The 21,092-nt window shown below is 48.0% G+C and overlaps 1 protein-coding gene across 1 annotated transcript; it reads right to left on the bottom strand.

The window, feature by feature from the left end:
* Positions 1-1,189: 1,189 nt before the first annotated feature.
* Positions 1,190-21,008, bottom strand: LOC104413584 (cryptochrome DASH-like; the record flags this gene model as incomplete). Its single annotated transcript, XM_010024623.1, has 13 exons — positions 1,190-1,297; positions 3,091-3,282; positions 4,308-4,427; positions 8,123-8,280; positions 9,353-9,412; positions 10,341-10,420; positions 12,689-12,778; positions 14,485-14,558; positions 16,584-16,672; positions 17,040-17,188; positions 18,070-18,200; positions 18,976-19,069; positions 20,800-21,008. Coding segments are annotated over 13 exons (1,554 nt in total), but the record flags the coding sequence as incomplete, so codon positions are not given.
* Between the last annotated feature and the right edge of the window lie 84 nt (positions 21,009-21,092).

The following is a 21,092-nucleotide window of genomic DNA, read 5'->3' as shown; positions in this document are numbered from 1 at the left end:
CTTCCTTCCGCGGGGTGCGCGGGGCCGCGCTCGACGCTGGGCTCGGTCCAGCGGAGAAGAGCGCTGGTTTACAGCTGGGTTACAGCAGTGGGCTTCGGCCCGCTCCCTCCTTAACGGAGAGCTGGGGCAGCCCGTGGGGCGGGTCAGCGGAGGCGCTTCTGCCCCAGAGCTGTCCCTAAGGCTGTTTAACGCCATTCCCCTCATAGTCGCCCCATGATGGATGCATACAGGCCAGGCTGGACGAGGCTTGGGGCAACCTGGTCTACTGGAAGGGGTCCTTGCCGGTTGGGACTGGATGAGCTTTAAGGTCCCTTCCAACCCAAACCATTCTGTGATACTGTAATAAAAATGGCCAGGGAACTGTTTTGAACTGATTGTGGATGCTGAGTACAAAACGCAGTTCTCAGCTATGAACCGAACAGTGTCCAGCTTCCAGGGTTGTACCGCAAGCAACCTGATGCTGGAAGGACTCCAGGACAGTTTTCAAGAGGAACTTACTGTTTCTCCAAAGTACTGTAGGAGACACAGTAGGAGAACATCCTCTGAAGTCTCACCCTGTCTGTGGATTTCTGTGGAAATGAGGAAAACAAAATATTCCAGTAGCAAAACTTTTAATTGCATGATTGGTAGTTGTAAAGCTTTAAACCATGAAAATCAGAGAGAGTTCTGCCTGAACACTTGCCACATCATCTGCTCCAGTTTGTAAAGGGAGATAGAAATCTAGCTGCAACAGCCGTAAGCACCAGTGGCAAGAGGCTCTGGAAAAGCAGCCACACTTACTCCAAACAGAAAGGCCACACCATTTTGGTTCATGAATATCAGTTAGACAGCCCCTTTCAACCAATGGACTTTACAAAGGTGAGAGCAGTACACTGCCTGTGGCAGTCAGAGGCTCAGCACTGAAGGGCAGCCGCTCCTGGGGAGCAGCAGGTGAACTGGCCAGGAGCTCACAGCCTCAGCACCAAAGGGAAAACACAAGATCCGATCACAACTGGTGCTAATACCCAACCTCCACACACCCGCATCCAGCTTGTGTCCCTGGGAACACCGAACAGGCAGATCCCCGGTCACTCTGCTGCTGCCAGACTTGTATCATTGGCTTGGATCAAGATTAACCGCTCCCCTGGCATCTTCAGCAGTGAAACCTCCCCCTGAGCACTTCCCCCGCAGGCTCACGGGTGGACAGGTTTCATCGTGCATCTTTCCTGCGAGAAAAGTAAAAATCTATCCCTCTGTCCTTGTGCTGCACTGGCGGGCGTGCAGGTCCTCTCCTGCCCCTGGCATGGGGACTTCTTCCCTGCGGCAGATGAAAGATGAACTGTGAGATATTCACCCATACTGCAGAGCGAGTCTGATCACAAAGCACCCCTGACGTGCAGAAAAATGTGGAAGTAGCATTTCTACTCCCAAGTTCACTAAGAAGGCGGGGAGGCCTGGCAGCTCTAGGCTTGGACTGAGAAAACTAGGGCTTCTGGTAAGGTGTGAGCTTGTATTTGCAAAGGTATTTTGATACTCTGCTTGGAGGTACGGGTAGGAGGATGCTTCTCCAGGCCTCAGTGACACTGGGCCTACAGTTCCTCCCAGCAGTATGTCAGTTCCACAAGCACAGTGTGGCAGCGCAGGCCCACAGAGCCCAGGGTGAGCTGGAACATTGATCAGAACAGAACTCCTGCCTGACAGAGGAGCTTTTTGGGTTCGGGTTTTATCACTGCCTCAAAGCAGTGTCTCATCAAGGGGCTCCTTCACAAAATCCCTTCTCTGATCTCAGATGACTCTTAAACAGAAGGGTGATAATGCAGGCCCTTCAACAGCATGGCTGGAAGCGGAAGGCTTTGCTTCCGCAAAACATTCCACTCATGGTAAAGAAATCTGGCATGAGAACTTGGTACTGCACCTTGGGATTGAAACCTGAAAGAAAGACATGCTTCATTCTTCACTGAATATAGTATGATGACTAAATCTGAGCCTTCCCGAAGTATCCTTACTGGGGAGGAGGCAGGGAGGATTCATGGGGGAAGACAATATAATGAAAACCCCATGACATACACAACCATTGGTTACATCTATTTCTTCTTCCCTTCCAGCTCCACCACCACTGACTCCACCCAGACTGGCAGAGCGCTTTCCTTCCATACTCATCTCCTCCAAGAACAGCAGCCCAGGCAGCAGGTACGAATCCTGACATACTGCGGGATACACATCTTAATCTGTCGCCGTTCTAAAGGGGAGGTAGACCCAAAAAGCAAAGTGCAAGAGCCAGTCCCCATGTTTACTGGTGTTGCTGGCTCCAGTTGGGATGCCCTCAAGCATGGTAGGAGGTTGGTTGGTTTTACTTTGACCTCATGAAGAGAGTAGAAGCTGAGCAGCAACTTTGACTCTTCTGTCTGTCTGCGTTGGGGGTGATTAGGCCAGTGGAGGCATCCAGAGATGCTCCATTCCTCCCTGCTTGCCATTGGAAAGGTCTGGAGGGCAGGGAAGGATGCTGTGAGGGGCACACTCTCTGTCTGAGCCCTGCTGTCTATACAAAGCTGATGGGATAAAGAAAGCACCTAAAATTTACATCTTTCGCCAGTGGGTATATCTGGCTCTATGTATGTCCAGGAAGAAAAACCTGACTAAGAAAAGCTACCTAGAAAATAGTAAACCAAACATGCATGGTTCATGCTTCAGCCCCAAAACAAACCGGCCTGGCACACTATATGTCCATATGATATAGCGTGGACTGGATTTTGTGACAGTCCTAAGCGTTTGATATGCTCAAATTATGCTTGGATAAGGTTCTGGAAGGTGCTTGTTGGCCCTGGCAAAAATAGTGCTGGGGAGTTACATTAACTGTCACTGTCTGGAGGACAGGGGGTCAGTACTTGGGCTTGTGCCTCAGCCATGTTTAGTTTGGTAGGACAGACATTGCTAAATAGCCCTGGCTGGACTAAATAGACCCTGTGCAGAGCTGGACCTTCCTCTGCTATGAGGTAACATTACTTTGCATTAAAGTCATTTTTTCCCATCATACCTGAGAAAGAAAACCAGAATCCAGACACTCCTACAGGTGCAGAGCAGGCGCCTGGAGCCCTCCCACCCCATCCCAACCTTCCCAGTACTCACAGGCCTCTGGTTGATGTATCGGCTCCACTCCGGGGCTGTCACAACTGGCTGTGGGTATGTCTCACCTAGAGCTACTCCTGCCTGCGAGAGAGCAGCACTGCTCAGTGCCCAAGGGGTGTGGATATCTGCTCCCTTTATGCCCTGTAGTTCTGGGACCCACAGCCGCACATAATCCCCCTGAAAACACAACCAAAGGGACAGTATCCGTTCAGTTACAATCTATAAGTGCTTCCTGGCAAGGGTCTTTCTTAACATGAAAGGAAGAAGTCCGATTTCCAGGTGAAGCAGCTGGTGTAATACAGCATCAGCTACCTCTGTCAAGCCTTAGCCCCTCCTGCTAAACCCTCTACCCAAAATTAGTGCCTCAACACAGAGACCTGGATGCTGGAGCTCCTCTCCCAGGTTTACTCTGCAGGCAGAGGAGGGAGACAGGTGCTTTTTGGGTACAGTTCCCCTGCCCTATTTAGGACATAGTGATATAAAGTCACTTCCAAAAAGTCTTTTTTTCTTTCCAGTGACTGAAGGAAAGAAACTCGGTTGCACACTTTTGTGCTTGGCAAGTTGAACCCCTCTTTGCCCCTGAATCTCGCCCATTAACTCTACTGCTGTGTCTCCTCCTAGGAGTAATTTCTGATTCCTTGCTAAGTCCTGCATGCTACAGTGCCAAAAGGCAAGAGTGCAGCTTACCTGAAACTGAAGAACAGGGAGGAAACAGGCAACTCAGTATGTAAACTCTGGCTAAGCACGTGGAAAGGGTGATTTACCTGCTCCCACCACTTACAGAGGAGAGCCAGAGGAGTCACAGGTTTAATCTACTCTCCAGAAGCTCCCAAGGAGCAGCTCCATCTCTCTTGTCACTTGTGAGTTCTCTGAGAAGCTGCTCTGTGCTCGAGGAACTGGCTGTGTGAGATACTGTTGGGATGTGGCTGTTACCCAGAAGAAGTGGTGATGAAACACTAAGCACAGACCAGCAGCAGGGCAGGGAGGGTGTACAGAGCACCAGCTTCTTTGGTTTCAGCAGCAGGCTCTAAACACAAGATCTTCCTGTACAACAAGGAACCTGCCTGACTGTTAGCAAGGAGGAGATCACAGAATGGCTTTTGCAACAGTATCTGCACAGCAGATTGACCCCCTCTGTTCCCTGAAACTATCACAGATGCTTTGCTGCACTATTTGTTGTAAGGCAGCCGAACAAGACTTACATTGCTATCGTAATCCAGGCCTTGCTTAACCATGTTAAACTTCCTGTTGTCCCGTGGGTCGTTGCCAACACCAGCGCTGTATAACCAGTTGCCGTAATTGCTACAAACATCATAATCCACCTTGAGAACAGAGGAAGAAAACAGTAAGATGAGGTGGTGGCCCTTGGTGAATCTTCTCTCTTCATCCACCTTTTATCTCAAAGGAAAAACTCCTTTCATGAGAATCAGCCTGGTTACACGGGGGTAGTCAGAGCTCTCCCCTATACGTATGGCCGCCTGGCTCAGAAGAGCACTGTGCTGCATGGCTGCTGGACAGGGCTTGGAGCAAGCTGCTCTAGTGGAATGTGTCCCTGCCTGTGGCAGGGGGCTGGAACTGGATGGGCTTTAAGGTCCCTTCCAACACAACCGATTCCATGATTCTGTTTTCTACAGCTGAGATCAGCTTCCCAGGCTACTTCACTTCATGGTCCTTAGGTCAATGAGACAGGTAAAAGTCCAACCAAAGTCTTTTTCTCAGTTTCCTTTCTAAACAGAAAATAAATCCTTCTCTTTCTGCCATCATGTGGTAGACTTCATGACAACTAGCCCTAGCTTTTGAGTGCTCATATGCCAAGAAACAGTAGCCCACTACATTCCAAATACAAGACAAAATTCTTTCTGACCAGTTACCCAGAGAACAACAGGTGAACAAAACCACATCTGCAGATCCTACTAGGCAGGTTGGAGACAAGTCTAATGTGGACTGTATGGAGTGACCACACAGAGTGTATGAAGATGCAATCAATACAAACACTAAAGTTTTTTCCCTGCTATACTCAACCTTCATCAGGTAATGGGTTTAAATTTAAACAGGAAAAGTTCAGGTTAGGTATAAGGAAGAAGTTCTTTACAGTGAGGGTGGTGAGGCACTGGAATGGGTTGACCAAAGAAGAGGAAAATGCTCCACCCCTGGCAGTGTTCAAGGCCAGGTTGGACAGAGCCTTGGGTGACATGGTTTAGTGCGAGGTGTCCTTGCCCGCGGCAGGGGGATTGGAACTGGATGATCTTAAGGTCCTTTCCAACTCAAACCATTCTATGGTTCTACGATAAGCCTCAACTCTTGGCAGAGAGATGTGCTTTGCTATGGGAATCACTTGAGCTCTCTTGACGTGCTCAGTAGGTTGCACGTGCTCTCAAGGATGCTTATGGAAACTGGAGCAAGACTCCTGAAACAGGCGCAAATGAGAGGAGAACAAGGCCCAGTCTGAGAGCTCCTCGGCTGTACAGGGTGGCTCAAATCCAGCATCAGAAGCTTTCCAGCTGTAGGACAATTCAAACCTAGCTCGGGAGGGGAGTGGCAGTGATAGCAAATAGGTGTGGGACCTTTGGGCCTTCCCAAGAGGGCTGTCGGCATTGCAAAAGCTGGCAGGCACAGCAGGAAGAGTGTGCAAAGACATGTCACTCGGCAGGTTCAGTGCTGTGCCTTCCCTGCAGCAATAGACACGCCACACGGTGATGCTTCCAAAATCTCAGCCACTCCTCAAAGCCAGCAGCTAAACGCACCCAGATGGCAGAAGGCACAGGGGAATGGGGTCTGACAAGGTCCCTTCCCCTTTCCCTGCAAAGCCAGTGAGAGCTGGGGTCAGGGTGATCCACATCCAGCTACGCTCACTGTGCTTTCCCTTCCCACAGCACTTCTTCTGGCTGGGCAGATAAGGAGGGGAAGAAAGATGCCATCGGAGGCCTGATTGTGCAATTAGCATGCAGGAAAGCATCTGTGGGAGGTGAGGGCAAATCTAAGGGGACTGGAGAAAGCAGGCTCATTTCCCCCTCAGCCTTGCCCCTTCCTGGCATTCTCTTCTGTTTGTTTCTCTCCCTTTCCTTCGGGCCTGACCCTGTGCATGAAATCATAGCTGAGATTTATTCTACTCAGGACACCAGAGGTCTCTGGCCTTTCTCCTGGCTTCAGAGAGCCTTAGTCTCCCTGCCCATCTGGTGTGGATGACAAACACCTTTTTCTTCACAGGTAGGCACAAACAGTCAGTGGGCCTTTGCTGGAAGTATCAAAGATTAAATATGCATTGCTTTCCCTCTTTAGAGGCAAGCAAGACCAGTTTCAGTTCTGTACTTGCCTCTGCCATTCTATAGCCATATCTCCCCCATCAGATTGATGTCTCCTCTATGCCACTCTGGAGGTACCACCAGCTTAAAGTAACAGTAACGTAAATTGTCTAGCAATGCATCAGTGTGGCACAAGCTGAAAGGAAGGGACAAAAGGACACAAGGATCAGGATGTGCCACGCCAGCCTACAGTGGCAGTCAGCATCTGGGGCTTCTTGAGGTAAGAGTGCTAAATCCTGCTTCCAGCAAGGCTGGTATCATTCATGCCCATATGAATAAAGGTATGTAACCCAGGTTGCGTCTTTCTGGTGTGAGACCTCCAGGGTCTTCCTCACTTGGGGAATAGGACCTGGGATTTTCCTTGGCCTTCTCGCCTGACTGCAAAGTGAGCCGAGCTCCTAGCTGAGGAACCCAAGGCTGCCCACCCGTCAGAGCAAAGCCTCAGCTCCTGACTCCCAGCTCTTAATCCAGAGTACAAGGCTTGCCTGTACATGAAGCTCTCTCTGTGAAATGAAGTCACCTTCCTAACTGCTTTGAAAGCCATAGCTGATAGATGCAATCAAAACCCAGATATTACAAAACATTTGAAACTATCCCAGTGGCTCAATCCACAGGACAGACATGAACATATCAGAGTCCTAGAATACCACGTCGGAAGGGACCTCAAGGATCATCCTCCTAAGCAAAGCATGACATAAACTAGATGTCCTAGGACCATGTACAGCTGAATCTTAAAAGTGCCCAGTGTTGGGGAACCCACCATTTCCCTGGGAAGATTATTCCAATAGCTGATTGTTCTCAGTGTGAAAAATTTTCCTCTTGTGTCTAGTCAGAATTCCCCAGGAGTAACTTGTGCCCATAACCCCTCATCTTTTCCATGTGACTCCTTTTAAAAAGGGAGTCTCCATCTGCTTTGTAGTCACCTTTTTAAATACTGGAACATGGTGAGAAGGTTTCAGATTTTATTTCTTTTCATGCAGATTGACCTCCTCAGCCTCAGTTTTCACCACTCAGCATGGTGCTACTGGCACTCTGTCCATCAGTATCACTTGGGGGAACATCAACTGGGGACTGAAGGATGGAGAAGCAGCCCAGCTATTAACTGAGTTTACATGACTGCTGACTGGCGTATGAGAAATGAATTGGTGCCCCAGCTGGCAGGGAGACCCATGACTGCCAGCATGAAGAAGGATGCCTAAAGCCAGGGTGGAGCTCTCTGGAAGCTGACCCAGCTATTGTCCATACTTGACTGTTCTTAACTAGATGGCTTCCCTGTCCAGAGTAATCAATGCAAAGATACTGTGCCAACACTGGCATCAGTGGCCACAACACATTTCTTTTTATGTTCTATTTCTGGGCTGTTCTCCTCCCCAGCCTCTGGAGTGAGCAAATCAGAGCACTGTTAACATAACTGATGTTTGAAAGTGTTCCCAAGTGTGGCAGAACTCTGGCTAAAACCCTACATGGAGGATCAAAACTATCACTGCGAATTTACCACTACATCTTATTTGATGTCAGCTTCACTGTGGCAAAATTCCTTCTTCTTGCATGAGCTCTGGGAAGTACATACCAAGCAGTTTATACCTGCACTTCTATCAGACCGAAAATTACTGATCGTCTTCTGTACCATCCGTTATCAGGCAGAGCTGAGCTCCTGCCTGTCACTCAGGGCAGGGAGGACAAGCCACTCCAGATATACAAGGGTTCAGTCTTACCAGCAGGTATTCGAACCATTCTGCTCCCATCCTCCAGTCCAGACCCAGGTCCTTGGTGAGAAAGCTGGCGACGTTCTGCCGCCCTCTGTTAGACATGAAGCCTGTTGCAGCCAACTCTCGCATATTGGCATCCACAAAAGGAACCCCTGTTTTACCCTCTGCAGAGACAAAAGACAGTGCTGGGACATGATGACATTTTTGGGCACTCATAAACCAACCTGTGGTCATGCACTCACAGCCATCAGAGCAGGTAAGACAGTGCCAAAGTGGCAGGGAGAGATTTCAGTGAGGTTAAGGGGGTGTGCACCCACTAAGATCCACTGGAAATGAAATGGGAAATTATAGTGAAAATTAAAATGAGGAGAATTTTTGTCAAGAAAAAAAACAGAAAAATCTCAGACTGGAATTTTGCAGAGCAAAATAAATATACAGACAATAGTGAGATGGGTGAAGAACAGAAAGATTCTTGACAGATAACTAATAGCAGAGAGGGATGTATTGGACAAGTCCCGAGGGTTAGTACCTGAAAAGTAGACAGCCTTATCTATTGTTAAGGAGGAGATTTATTGTACCTGTGTACAAATGGATACACATGGCATTAACGTGAAGAAAGATATATAGGTGTGTATTTTACTGATTCTGATACTTTAACCTGTCAGTCCCTCCAAGTTTTAAGATACTATACTTGCTATTCATGTGACAACAAAGTTATAAAAGCTAAAGAAAAGCAAGGATATTAGAAGGCATTGGCATAACAAAAGATGTGATTAATTCCAACACTGTTCTAAGCTTCTAACCAAAATCAATCAGAAGAATGAGATGTAGCAGGCATGGCAATCTAGCATTGGTAAGAAGGGCTGGTCAGCCTCCGTGTGACTAAACAGAAGGGACCACCAGGTCATAAACACTTCCTGCTGGGCAGGAAAATCTAACTGCAGTGCACCTCAGGAAGTGTGCCAGCCGGACAGAGCCTGGCCATTCATGATATATATATACACCCTGAGGGCCTGCTCCTGCACCGTGCTCAGTCTCAGAAGTGAAGCCAAGTGTCCTGCACTCACACTGAAGTGAGGGGCTGGATTCTTGTTTGGTGGTAACAGTTTAAATGACAGGCCCTGGTCGTGCTGACAATTCCCCTGCATAAATCTGAGTCAGTGTTAGAGCCCATGTTAGCATGCAGACAGATGGAAACCAGAAGCACACTTAGCCAAAACTGTGGTTTCTACTGACCTTTCCAACAGTCAAAAAGCTGCAGGTCCTTTTTCCAGGCAACCTCTTTACTTTGAAGCCCTATCAGGGAAAAAATTAGCTGCTAATGAAGGCAAATGCTGACACAGGCAGTTAATAAAACAATGACAGCCAAAGGCACTTTAGTTGACATTAGAATGAAGATACTCCATGTGCTCTGGCCCAAGCTACTGTCTTGTTCAGTTTTAGTCCAGGACAGTGTTTATATGCAATGTTTCTGTAGCAGGTGTCAAACCCAGAATTCCCTGGCAGAAGCCCCTGGTAACAGTTTGCTCCTGCAGTGGGGTAGGAACAGATGAGGGGGGTGACTTTATGTTTGCAGGAGACCAATGGTAATTACAGTCCTCTGTACAGCGGAACGCAGGCAGCAGGGATGACTTGGCTCTAGCTCCAGACATCTAAGCTCAGGCCCACCACTGGTGTCCAATGTCATCTGAGATGCTGAAAGCCATTTGAAACAGCCACAGAGGCCTGGCATATGTGACAAAAGCTCTAAGGGAGATGTGCTCCTCCGCAGCCACAGCTGGATGCCAGGCAGACTGCCCTGAGGCATCTAAAACAGTGCTGCATGCTGAAGCGTGGGCAGCTACATCACACAGAGAAGAGCTCACCTGGCACAGGCATCAGCTGTAGGGTTTCCTGACTATATGGACTAGATATTTGTTGTTGCACCAAGAGTTCAGACTCCCATTTCGTGTGTAGACACCTGTACTAAGTCACAGGGTCTGGAGCTGAACCCGATTCCTATGTAGTGCAAGGCTGTTGCTTCCCAGTGATGTGTGCTAACAATCCTCCCCATTCTAATCAGATTTGAGGAAAAAGTCTCAGTGTCTACGCAGTGTCCAACATCATGGTGTTGAGGCACTTCTGTGCTAATAGTAAGCCTCCAGCAACATCCCTGGGTGGTGACACAACTTTCCCTGTTGTAAGATTGTACCTTTTCTCTCCAAACATGGTGATCCATACGCACCTCTTAATGAGAAAATCCTTCTGCCATACTTCAGGGCTACAAATCGAAAGTAATCCCGCCACAGCAGTTCAAAGAGGACCCTAAAACACAAACGCATGTCTGTATTTCACTGTTTGTCAGATAAAATCGCTGAATTAGGATTTTGCTCCCACAGCACCCGTCATTAACATTGTTAGGGAGGCTTATTCACAATGAGCCATTTCCCGTAGCTTCCCCTGATACCAGTTCTTGGCCCAAGCCTGCTTACACCTGGATGACGACAGTGAAAGCAAACCTTGCATGAATCACTTGGGAAGCTTTCCTTAGCTTGGCATAGGAGCAGAATTTCAGGAAACCTGTTTCTCATCCATCCCTACTGAGATGTAATTCTCCACAGAGCAGGGTGAGGACCTGATTCAGCTTCACACTTCCGCATGAACAAGCATGTCAGCACATTCCCAAGAGATCTGCACTGATTTGAGCAGTAACCTTTGTAAGGGACTCATGGGCACCTTTCAAAACTGGCTTTACAGTGGCTAGCTCATGAGATCAGCTGCCAGGCCCACAGAAAATAGTTTTATATAAAAAGAGCTTCTTATAAAATGACAGTACCTCAGTGCCTGAGACCTGCTTCAGCTCTCTGGCATATTGGAAATCAGCTCAGCTGATGCTTAGGCTTAAAAGATCTTTCTGGGAAATCTGATTACAAAACAGGACACTGTCCAAATGCTAAAACTAGTGTCATGATATTGAGGGTCAACCAGTCCCTCGTGTGCAGCCACCACGACCCATACTTCACTGTAGAATTGACAGCAGTGCCTGGGAGCTTGACAGTTTCTTTTTTAATGATTATTTATCACTTTTAAATGCTCAGATCACCCTGACTGCAGGCAGGCTGGCTGGCTGTTAGACAGAAAAACAGGAGTATGTTCATTGCCTGAAATTTTCCTCTCTCAGTTGTCTTTGAAGAAAGAAAGACAGGAAAAAATAGCATACATTTCAACAGGCAAAAGGTTAATATTTTGTCTGTCATTTGAATGCTAATGAAATTGAGTATTTTGGCTACAATTGTTGGCAATGTTCTGCCTGTTCTTCATCAACCACTGTGCTGTTTGACATGTTGCAAATGTAACAAACCAATGTGAAAACATAGTTCTACAGTTTGCACAGACTTTCTGGTTTGGGTTTTTTCCCATCCAGGTGTAGTGTTAGGCCAGGAAAGCTCCCTGCCAGACTCCAATTCACAACGTCTGGGCAGATCAGAATACGTGAGCAAGTTCAAAGCCAGCCTTGTGATGGACACACTGACTCCTTCAGGACAGCCTGCAGACAGGCAGTGAAGTGAGGAAGAGCACAGGTGATGAGGCAGGATGCATTAAGCCCACTTCCCAGTCCCCTCTTCCCCTTTGCTCTGGGTTGTGGTCACAGGCAGGCAGCCCAGCAAGCACAGGGCCATTTGCTGGACTGTGGCTGGAGGTCCTTCTGACGCTACGTGATTTGTACAAGTCATGGAGCTTTTTGGGCGAAACGCTGCTCATATCCTTGGCATGAGAAACCATTTGGCTTTTATTTGTAAATATTTTGTACTTCATTTTTCTTCCTTCTCATCTATCCCATAACAGCAATACAGAAAGGGATGGTGCTGATTTACATTTCTAAAAATCATGAACCACAATTTCCCAGCAATAATAATGACAACTAGCATTAATAATCTTTACTTATAAAGTGCCTAAAGCCTCTGGATGTCAAAGACAAACTAATAAATCATAGAATCATAGAATGGTTTGGGTTGGAAAGGACCTTAAGATCATCTAGTTCCAACCCCCTGCCATGGGCAGGGATACCTCGCACTAAACTATGTCACCGAAGGCTCTGTCCAACCTGGCCTTGAACACTGCCAGGGTTGGAGCATTCACAACTTCCTTGGGAAACCCATTCCAGTACCTCACCACCCTCACTGTAAAGAACTTCTTCCTCATATCTAATCTAAACTTCCCCTGTTTAAGGTTGAACCTGTTACCCCTTGTCCTATTGCTGCAGTCCCTGACGAAGAGCCCCTCTCTGGTATCCTTGTAGGCCCCCTTCAGATACTGGAAGGCTACTATGAGGTCTCCAGGCAGCTTCTCTTCTCCAGGCTGAACAGCCCCAACTTTCTCAACCTGCCTTCACATGGGAGGTGCTCAAGCCCCCTGATCATCCTTGTGGTCCTCCATACTGAAACAGGACTGCAACAAACCCAGAGGAAACAGACAGCAGGCACAGGAAAAACAAACATTAATTAAGAAGAAAGTCAACAAATCACTCCTCTGCGTGAGATGCCAGTTTCCTTTTCAGAGGAAACAAGCCACACTGATCATGCATGGACATACCAGTATGTGCTCTGATTTGCTGTTCTCTCTTTTTCATACTTCTGGATCTGCTCATAGATGTATCGAGGTGAAATGCAGCCCAGTGCCAGCCTGAAAGCATAAGAATGATGCTTTCAGTCCTGAATGTGATGCAGGACTGACAGCTTGATACCTGCTTAGGGGGAGTGGAGGGGCAGTTTTGTGTCTGAGTTGTTGTCTGAAAGTTTTACTTGGTTTGTGATTCTGCCACTGATTTCCCAAACTGCTTTAGTCAAGTTGTATGACTTCTTCACAACTCTTCCGTCTGAGAATCACAATCCTGCCCTTCCCAGCATATGACTGTTGCAGAAGTTTCCAAGCTACTGAGATAATTTTACACAAGTTTGACAAGTTTTGCCTAAAAGACTTAACCAGCTGGTGACTTAACACACCAGTGATGAACCCAGAACTTGATCTCAAATGCCAATCTCTACATCAACTGCCCTAGCTGTTTGACTGCCCTCCTTTTACTACAAACTTATTTGTCATGTTTATCACATGTCCAGGGCTGTTTTTCCTGCAGTACCTTAGTGTCTCATTTAAGCAACCACGAAAGGTGAGAGACTTGCTGAAAATCCCAGGCAGGGTAGGAAAATTAGGGAATCAAACCCAGCTTTGGCATTTCAACCCTCTGGGCTCCTTTCATTTGGTCCAAATCAGTGCTGTGCAAGACAGGAAAGAGCTTGTAGACTCCAACCCCATTGCAAAGGATGATAAGGAACAGTTTTTAGTGTGATTTTCCTAGAAATGTGTTTTACTGCAGTTTCCTACTGGGGCTCGTGGAAACATTTCTAATGAATTTTGGAAAACAGGAAGAAAGGGCCTGAAGAGTTTTTCCTGAATTCTTGACCAGCTCTAACACTTAGAAACAGCCAGTATGAGATGTGAATGACTGCCTGCAATCTGGAACAGTCTGATTTCAATCATCTAACAGAGGAACACTTTGGGGCAGGCAGATCAGGGCTGTCTGCTCCGGGCAAATGGCCAGCTTGGAAAAACTCGAGTAGAGACCACAGAGAACCTCTGCAGTGCCAGTGGTCAGAGATCCCAAAGTGCCAGCAGGTGGAGCCATCCACTGCAACCGTTAAAGCACAAAGCCAGCTGAAAATAAATCCTGACCTGTAACGGTCTCAGAAAATTGTTTCACATTGCAATTCTGTCAGGAAAACACTCCAGATGCTCTCAGCATTCGGCTGAACTGGGTTCTGCTGGTGCAGCTTCAGTCTGGAAGTAACTCTGCTCCTCCCTTCCAGCACCAGAGACTAAAACTGCTAATTAGAAATCACACGTTTATCCAACCAAGAGATCCTTTTGCAGCAGGAAAGGTCAGAAGTGTCTCTTCACCCCACAGAAAAAGGGAGGTGAGGTGACTTGCCCCACAGCATTCAGCAAACCAGGGCTGGATCAAGTTCTGCTACAACCCTGTCAAAATGCTGAAGTTATGCTTCTTTCCTGGCTGCTCTCAACCACCCCTGACACACAACACAGTGCAAAGCCAAACAGAAGTGGAGTGTCTCTCCAGTGCCCTGTCCACATTGCTGCTCCCAGCACACTGGGCTCTTGGCACAGTACTTCTATGCTTCAGCAATTCCTAATTGCAGGAATGTTCCCAGGGAAATACTGCCTGGAAGTACACCAAAGAACAGCTCTGGAGCTGCCCCAGGAAAAACGGCAAAATGAATCACACTGAGACCCCTACCCCTGCCCAGTGAGCACTCAGCAGACTGGTAACATGAGGCTGGGATGGGAGCTTCCAGCCTCACAGCAAAAATCCTTACCATGGTGCAAATTTGGTTGAGTAGTCCATTCCCACCAGTCCATTCCGCATCTCCTTGTACGATGCAACCAGGTTCTGTGCAAGCAAAAGAACAAAAGGTTTTAATACTTTACGAGCAATCTGCTTAGTAAATTTTCTTTCACGCTGGGGCTCGGGCAATCTGGCAGCGCTGGGCTCCCTCTCACGGCCACCTGCAAGGATTACAGAGCTGCCAAATGACTGCCTCCAGTGCACAGGAATGAATCAGGCCAGCAGTTTTCATTGTAGCTCTGGGACGCACGTCGCAAGCTGTGCTCCCTGCTTCAGCTTGTAGCGCACTGCTTTCTACAAGCACTGTGAAGCTGTCTGTGCTGCTCCCTGCCTGACTGTGGATCAGTAATCCACTTACAAGCACCAGTGGGACTGGCAGCCGGGTCTCTTGTCCATGAGGCGGCTTGTGTGAGTTTGAGAATGAACCACTGTCTCTGATAGCTCCCAAAACTCAGTTGTAGGAATCCTGATGGTTATTATTTCTGGCCCACCCACATTTACAGCAGGCTGCGATCTTCCGTTTTCTGAGCACTTCACTCACAATGCAGGGAATATAGAGAAGCTTGATCTGTCCTTGATCCCCTTCGCTGCACTGGTTCCAATTGCTAAAGGCCTGTTCTAGCTCACTGGGGAAGACAATATGTGCATAACAAAACAGAAGATTTTCCAGCACTGATTCTACTAATGCTTGACCAAGAGCAGATGCTATGTATGCTTGTACTAGTTCAGGCTGGGATAGAGTTAATTTTCTTCATAGTAGCTGGTATGGGGCTGTGTTTTGGATTTGGAAACAGAGTTGATAACACAGGGATGTTTTAGTTACCACTGAGCAGTGCTTGCACAGAGCCAAGGCCTTCTCTGCTCCTCACTCCACCAGTGAGCAGGCTGGGAGTGCACAAGAAGTTGGGAGGGGACACAGTCAGGACAGCTGATCCCAACTGACCCAAGGGATATATAGTACATGAAGTCATGTTCAGCATATAAAGCTGGGAAAGAAGAAAGAAGGGGAGATGTTTGGAGTGATGGTGCTTGTCTTCCCAAGTCACTGTTAGGTGTGAAGGAGCCCTGCTCTCCTGGAGATGGCTGAACACCTGCCTGCCGATGGGAAGTGGTGAACGAATTCCTTGTTTTGCTTTGCCTGTGCGTGCAGCTTTTGCTCTACTTACTCAACTGTCTTTATCCCAAGCCACAAGTTTTCTCATTTCTACCCTTCCAATTCTTTCTCTCATCCCACTGGCAGGGAGCAAATTAACACCTGTGTGGGGCTGAGCTGCCCACTGGGGTTAAACCAGGACAATGCTCCTCAACAGCAAAGAAAAGCAGGAGTTTCTGGAGCACAGCTACAGAAAGAATCTCCTGGGGGCTGTCCCAGTGATCCACGGGGCACAGAACACTTCTTAACCCATCTCAGCTGGGGAGATGCTACCTGCTTTACCCACAAAGCTGTGTAGGGTCTGGTCTAAATTCATGCAACACAAATCTAAGGCAGTTCCTCAAACTAGACCAGAAAAAGGATCAAAAACGGTCAGGATGCACAGACAAAGCACAGTCAGCAGCAGCTTCACCCCACCAAAGCAAGGGAGTAAGAAGCAACTGTAGTTATTGACTGTAAGTTTCTAAACCAGACTACTAGGATCTTCCTACTATTTTTAACTGTGGCAGTAGCTTGGGTTGGTTGTTCCTCAGCCCAGTTACAGCTGCAGCCCTTCAGGCCACTTCTCACTCCTCAAAAACAGAGGAACTACGTTGCTGATGACACAGGACAGGAGAGTAGAAAGGACAAATCAAGGTAAAGGAGCTAATAAATCATGCCAATTCCCAAAAGTTGATGTAAAAAAAGACTTAAGATGGATGGCCACTGAACTAGGTTCCTAAGTATTTGGCTTACATTCCCAGTTCCTGGATAACTTCTTTTTGATTTAGTTTGTCTCTCTGAAAAGTGAAATAATGATAATTCCCTCCTTTGTAAAGTGGTCTACAGGAGCTAAGGAAATATTACTAGGAAGTGAAATTGCAGCCTCACCCACTTGCACAGGGGGGAGGATGTAGACAAGGAAATGTAAGAGTTACCGTGTCCCAAAAATAATACTGCAGTCTCATTAAAGCCTGGGTCTCCCCTCCACTGCCAGGGAAGGCTGTCCGTGGATCAGTCTCAGGATCTGCCACAAAAAACACCATTGCCTTGTTACCCCCTTGGAAAGCAGCTCAAAAGTAGGGACCTCAAAATCTAGAGACGTTCAGCACAGGGCTGTCTGCTTCGGGGACATAAGAGATTGTGCCCTGGTCTTCCTTTAAAAGAAAGGGCCACACAAAACATACTAAAAATTAGTGACTAAGAGGATGTTTGCTACCCAGCTGCAGGGCAGCTCATCCATGCAGGGAATTTACCTTCATTTGCTGTCAGAGGCTTAGTTACAGTTCAAAGGGCAACCACTGCCTTTAGGAGGCCTCCATGTTTTGGTTCTCAGTAAGAGACAGCTCTAAGTAGGATTCCATGGGAGCAACTGCCAAAGTAAGCTTTTTTACCCTTCTGCCCCAAATCCTCCATTGTGGGGATATGCCCCTCTTCCACCCCTGGAGCCAGAGGCTGTAGCTGATCTGCCATCCGCAGGGTTGGCCGGACCTTCGCCTCAGATTCCACGGCTTTCCGGAAATGAGTGTAGACATCAGGCAACCTGCACAGATCACAGCACAGTCACATCTCCCTGGGAAGGGTGGCCACCCTGGGCCCTGCATACAGCAACACACAGCTTCCTTGGATTAGATGGAGGGTTAGTTTTCCAGCCACACTCTCCTGAGGGTTTGCTGTACATTGCCTGGATCTACTGAGTTAGATGCCCTTGGGGCTAGCAGCCATCAGAAGTTCAGCTCTTCACCCAGTTTCTTTCTGCTTCTGATGCAAATGGTGCCTTTTCAATTTAAGATGTGTCCTGATGGGGCAATCCACAAGGGTCAGATTTATCTCACCTAACTTCTGATTACCCACTGCTAACCTCAACCTAAAAATTTGCATCTTCCTGCTGCCTTTTCATTCAATAGAGACAAACAGGCATTTTTATGGCCTGACTCTTCTGCCCTGTATTATACATTTTCTGTAGGATACCATGAATCACTCAATTCCATCAACTACACCTCAAGTGACTATTGAGGGAGCCATGAAGAGTCCACAAGCAAAGGGATACTGTCATAGGCAGCTGCATTTAGCCAGATGGGGTAATGAAGTGATGCAGTCCAATGTCACGTGGACCCTAGGCACTGCAGAGTGAGTATCCAAACCGTGCTGGTGGAAGGGCAAAGAGAAAACAGTCCCTCAATAAATGGTCAAACAAACCACTTGGCTTTATGCATATTGAAGTGTAAATCCTACTAGTACAGAGGGATGAACATGCTCCTTCCCCTTGGAGTGTATGAGCATGGCAGCACTGTTCCATAAATGCAGATGGGAATGAGTCCCTTCCCTGTAGGACCGGATGACTAGGACCCTTCCTGAGCAGTTCACTGGAGTGAGAAACGAATGTGACAGTGGAAGAGCAAGTGACACCATGGAGCAGCCCACCTGGCAATAGGTCTGAAGGGAAGGTCATCCCGATGATACAGTGTAGATGCCCAGAATGTGTGAATCTTCACCCCATGCTGACTACACACCTGGCGCAGCTCCTTCTCCACATCCAGCTCCTCCTGTGTGGCCTAGGGAGAGCAACATGCAGTGAGGCCACGGCTGCACGGCCTCAGCTCCTGCCTGCACACAGACCCTGGTCCCTGGTCTTGCCCTCCTCCCTCATCCCCACATTTAGCTTCATCCCTTTAGAGAGAGGTACACACAGACAATCTCCAAGTATTTCCCTCTGCCAAACCCAATGCGTGTTTTCACTATCCATTAGTAGGGCAAATGTGGGAATAAGGAACTCCTTGATGTAGAATGTTGCAGATGTTTTAAGTTTGCATGGTCTGGAAAGGTGACTAGGCAAATATATGTAAAAGAAATCCATGGATGGTTATTGAATATAAGGACAGCATTCCTATTTCAAGAAATCCTTGAGCCACAGATTCTTGTGGACTGGGAAGGTATTCAGGGAAAGTATCTTTACAGATTAGTCCTGCTCCTCTAGTCTTCTCTGGGCATCTGTAATTGGTCACTGTCAGGAAGAAGCTTACAAAGTGAGATGAGGCCTCCTGATCCTGTATAGTTGTTCTTAGAGCTGCATGGAATCAGGCACTATGAGAGGTGTAGGTTGTTACAAGGGCCTGATCAGTCACAAATAGCTGCTGTCATCCAGCAAGGACTCCCACCCACACACCTACAACATCCCTATCCCCAGAGCTAGCCAGTTTCCCCAAGGTTAACATGCCACAGACAAGAAAGGCTCTGAACACACAGGATCTGCATCACCATTTGACTGCAGAAGAAACCTCCACAACCTAATTTTATCTTTTAACAGTGTCACTCAAGTATTTCCCTTACCTCTTCATGGAAAACCACAGCACTGACAGAGCCCAGCTGAGCAATCAGATCACGGACCACATCCTCCGGCTTCCCCTTCCTCACAACAAGGGTACTGCATATACAAAATATTGCCCTGAATTAGGTTTGATGTTATTGTTACTTATGCGTAGAGGAGGCCCTAGTCCCGGTGCAGGAACACATGTACTAGTTCTCTGCGGAGCATGGACAGCATGTGGAAGCAGACAAACAGGATTTGACTAGCCTACATTTTTTAGGACTCGGTGAACACGGTTTGTTAAGCCTCTGGGGCTTACACACATTTCTGCCACCCCGGATGCCTTAGAAAGGATGGCTGGGCAGAAGGCCAGGCTGTTACCTAAAAGAAAATCTGTCAGATCTGTTCATCCTCACATGCTTAGGCTGAGATCCAAGAAGTGATTCCTCTTTCGATCTCCTTCACAAGTAGTGGTGGCCTGTGGGCAGACCCCTCTCCACTTTCATGTGGGGGTATTCAGAGGAATTCTTTCCTCTGAACGCTCTGTGTTCATAACAGAGTCAACAAAACTTCCCTCCCACCTTGCAACCTCACCAACTGCCCAGCTGTGTACCCGGGGCACCACACCAAAAGAGAAGCTGTGGTGAGAAAGTTGGTTAGAGGTGGGTGCAGAGGTCTGTGAAGAGCCTCATACATGACTCTGTCCCTTTCCCTGTCTGTCATGTGCTTGAGCAGAATTTCTTAAAGGGCAATACATTGTTTTTGCCAGAATACTTTAAACCACAACTGGAAAGTTTCTTTCAAAGATGGGCTGGGTCTGAAGGAGGCAGGAGCAAGGAGTGCTACCACAAGAGCCGTTCCCTTTACTTCCATCAGAAAAGCAAAGAACAGGCTTCCCACAGGGAACACCACATGCAGAAGGTTTCTACCACTGCAATACTACTACGTCTTAGCATGGCTCTTCACAACCACACATCTCTCACTGCAGGAGACCAGCCTCTTTATCTGCCACTGACAACAGCACAGCAGCATTCAAGCAGCTCTGAATCTGCTCGGGGCAGAGTGTGCGTGCAGATACCCACTGATCAGTTCTTTCAGTCTCCTATGACATTCACCATGTGCACGGTCCACACTGCACTGCAAACCCAGAGCCATTCCTCCTGGTCTTACCACCACTGTTATGCTGCTCCGGGAGAAGACAAGCAGATCTGCTAAAGCAAAGCCAGATGTTATCTGGTAATGGATTCTTCAACATGTAGACCTTCAGGCCCTGGTCTAGCTGAGTTATGGTTTCTAAAGGCGTAATGAAGGAGGAACCTCTGAAGACCCCTTCCCACAGCGTAGCATACCTAAGAGATTGGGTTTAGCAAGACAGGGCACGCACAAACTTAACTCCCCAGTCTCACAAGCCAGGATCCATGTTGGTCTGTCTCAAGCCAATGCCAAGGGAAAACTCACTAGGCACAAGACAGGATGTGTACCACAGTGGCTACTGTTGCTGCCCGCATCTCAGAAGACTGCCTTTCCTGTCTCCAGTCATCAGGACTCTGGGCAAAGGGCTCAAGTCTGATGCCCACCTGTGATACCTGAGTTCAAGAGACCAAACCCTGCATGGCACGCAGACTGGACGGCTCTCTGCTCCCTTGCAGATGCCACAGCAGGTCATCTGAACAGGGGCTATGTATGGGACCTTACTGTGTCTAACAGATGGGCTGTGGCTCTCAGAAACAAACCACCAGCAGAGCCCGGAGTCTTTGACATGATTTGACTCGCAGCAGAGATACAGGTTGAAAACAAGATGGGAAATAAAAACGGATGGGTTATTTGCATGCTGCTTTCTCAATTACCTTCCTTTTCTCTTGAGTGTTTCCCTTAGATCCTTCACGCTTTCCAGCAAAAACCTGAGCCGGTGGAGCCCTTTATGCGGGAAGCCGTAGCAGTGGAGGTGGGCCCCTGTCTGCGGGAAGCCGTAGCAGTGGGTGCGCAGGTAGTGCCGCGGGTCGAAGCAGTACAGGGGGACAACGAAATCAGCGTTACTCTGAGCCCAGTGGAGCACCTGGAAACGCAGAAAGGGCCATGGCAGCTCTCGGGGGCAGGCTGCAGCGCGCCCCTCCCCGCAGCACAGCCAACAGCGGGGTTA

Source organism: Nestor notabilis, unplaced genomic scaffold (genome assembly GCF_000696875.1).
Source record: "Nestor notabilis isolate BGI_N333 unplaced genomic scaffold, ASM69687v1 scaffold28260, whole genome shotgun sequence".
Taxonomy (NCBI): Eukaryota; Metazoa; Chordata; class Aves; order Psittaciformes; family Psittacidae; genus Nestor; species Nestor notabilis.
This window is presented reverse-complemented; position numbering and strand designations above follow the sequence as displayed.